The 1,709-nt window shown below is 45.3% G+C and overlaps 1 protein-coding gene across 1 annotated transcript in view; it reads left to right on the top strand.

Moving 5' to 3' along the window:
- Window positions 1-1,655, top strand: part of SARC_13341 (hypothetical protein) — a gene marked incomplete at both ends in the record, with an annotated part of 3,610 nt that extends 1,955 nt beyond the window's left edge. Inside the window, 2 exons of the mRNA XM_014292529.1 lie at window positions 996-1,268; window positions 1,488-1,655. Of these exons, the coding sequence (XP_014148004.1) occupies window positions 996-1,268; window positions 1,488-1,655 (441 nt within the window). The remainder of the gene's footprint in view (window positions 1-995; window positions 1,269-1,487) is intronic.
- Between the last annotated feature and the right edge of the window lie 54 nt (window positions 1,656-1,709).

Below are 1,709 nucleotides of genomic sequence, written 5' to 3'. Positions count from 1 at the left end.
ACTAATACTACTACGTAGTACGTATACTACGTATATATATATATATATATATATATATATATATATATATATATATATTATATATATATATATGACGTGTGGAATCTGTATGTAGGCATATATATATATATATGTGTGTGTGTGTGTGTGTGTGTGTAATCTTGTCCTTCCAAATACAAGCCAGCAAGTAAATATATACAAGTGTAGATACATCACAAAACTTCACCACGATCATATAAAACTTCACCACGATCATAATGCTTTCTGTTACTAGGCTGGTGTGATAGAAAGTTCTGTACTGTTCAATGGCACATCGCACCCACACACTCGCACGTGTGGATATATTCTGTGGACTGTTATAGTGCAAATGTACTCAGCTGCTGTCAATCACTTCAATGCTTAGCGAATCTACCTACACGAACATCCTCGACTGGGTTTCAGCGTTTAAGGTTTCAGGGTTTAGCTGCTGGCTACTCTATACAGTCACAACCAACTAACTGCCCCCGGGGTCAAGCGTGTCTTGTATATGTCTGGGGCAGTTGTCAGTGTTGGATTGATCACAGATACATAGATTCGAGCGTATGTGAAGCATATGGCTTGGCCGCAGAGGTGGCTCTGTGGATGGAAACCTGGTTTATTGAAAAACCTCGTTTGTCTATCTTGGGACACCGAAATCCATTTGTGAGAAAAGCAATATGTCCACACTTTGTGATATGAACTGGGACTAGCAAAAATAAGAACTACAGGCCTGTGCTAGCTATCTAAACCCCCCAAAACCCCTAGAACCCTAAAACCCTAAAACCTAGTTTATACCTTCGACGGTTAAACTCCCAACTGATTCTATTGCCACAACCTCAACTGCCACACACCCTGGCGAACCCCAAAGCCCCGTTCATCCCACACCGATTCCTCTAAACCTTACAACCCTAAACCCCTAAAACCTTATAACCCTAAAACCTTTATACACACACCGCCTACTGCCCCTGCCCCTGCAGCTGTGGGACTGGTTGGACCCGAGCAATGGACTCAAATACGAACAATCCGTTGAGCTGGTCAATGCCTTCCTAGCCCTACACACACACGTCCACACAGACATGTGCGAGCGCAGCATCTGTGCCGATCTCAGTCACAGCCACGCGCACGTGCGCAGCAGAGCAGCCAGCCGATTCTCGTCCATGTGGAGTGTCAGTGAAGGGCTGGCCAATAAGAACGGGCGAGTGGGTCTCAGGAGAGCCACGCTGTGCATGCTGGACTTAATCAACGACGAAGTAGGTAGTATATATATGCGCATATATGTATGTATATATATATATATATGTAAAGGCCTGGCTCATAAAAACGGTCAATAATGGCCCCGTTTTCACTATTCAAATACAATTATAGAGCACGGAAACTGCATTCAGCCACCTTTGCCCTAAAAAAAAGTGTCCTGTCCACAATGCTAATGCACTAATACGACACCCATGCACCTGCGCCCCCGATTTTAGGACCTGTCCACCCAATTAGAGGCCCGTTCGTGGCTGTCGTGTGCGTTGGGTACCATGGCTTCGCTACTGGACCCGTTGCTGGAGATTCTGCTGCACCCAACTACACACAGAAGGTCCGCAGGACAACTCACAGGCGCACAGAGACAGGTCACACTGATCTACAGGTGAGGATGCATCTATACAGATGTGCATGTAGGTGGGTTGATAAAGGGGGGTGTACAT

The sequence above is a fragment of the Sphaeroforma arctica genome, assembly GCF_001186125.1.
Source record: "Sphaeroforma arctica JP610 unplaced genomic scaffold supercont1.3166, whole genome shotgun sequence".
In the NCBI taxonomy this organism is placed as follows: domain Eukaryota; class Ichthyosporea; order Ichthyophonida; genus Sphaeroforma; species Sphaeroforma arctica.
The sequence above is the reverse complement of the archived record's forward strand: the minus strand, read 5'-3'. Positions and strand labels throughout refer to the sequence as shown.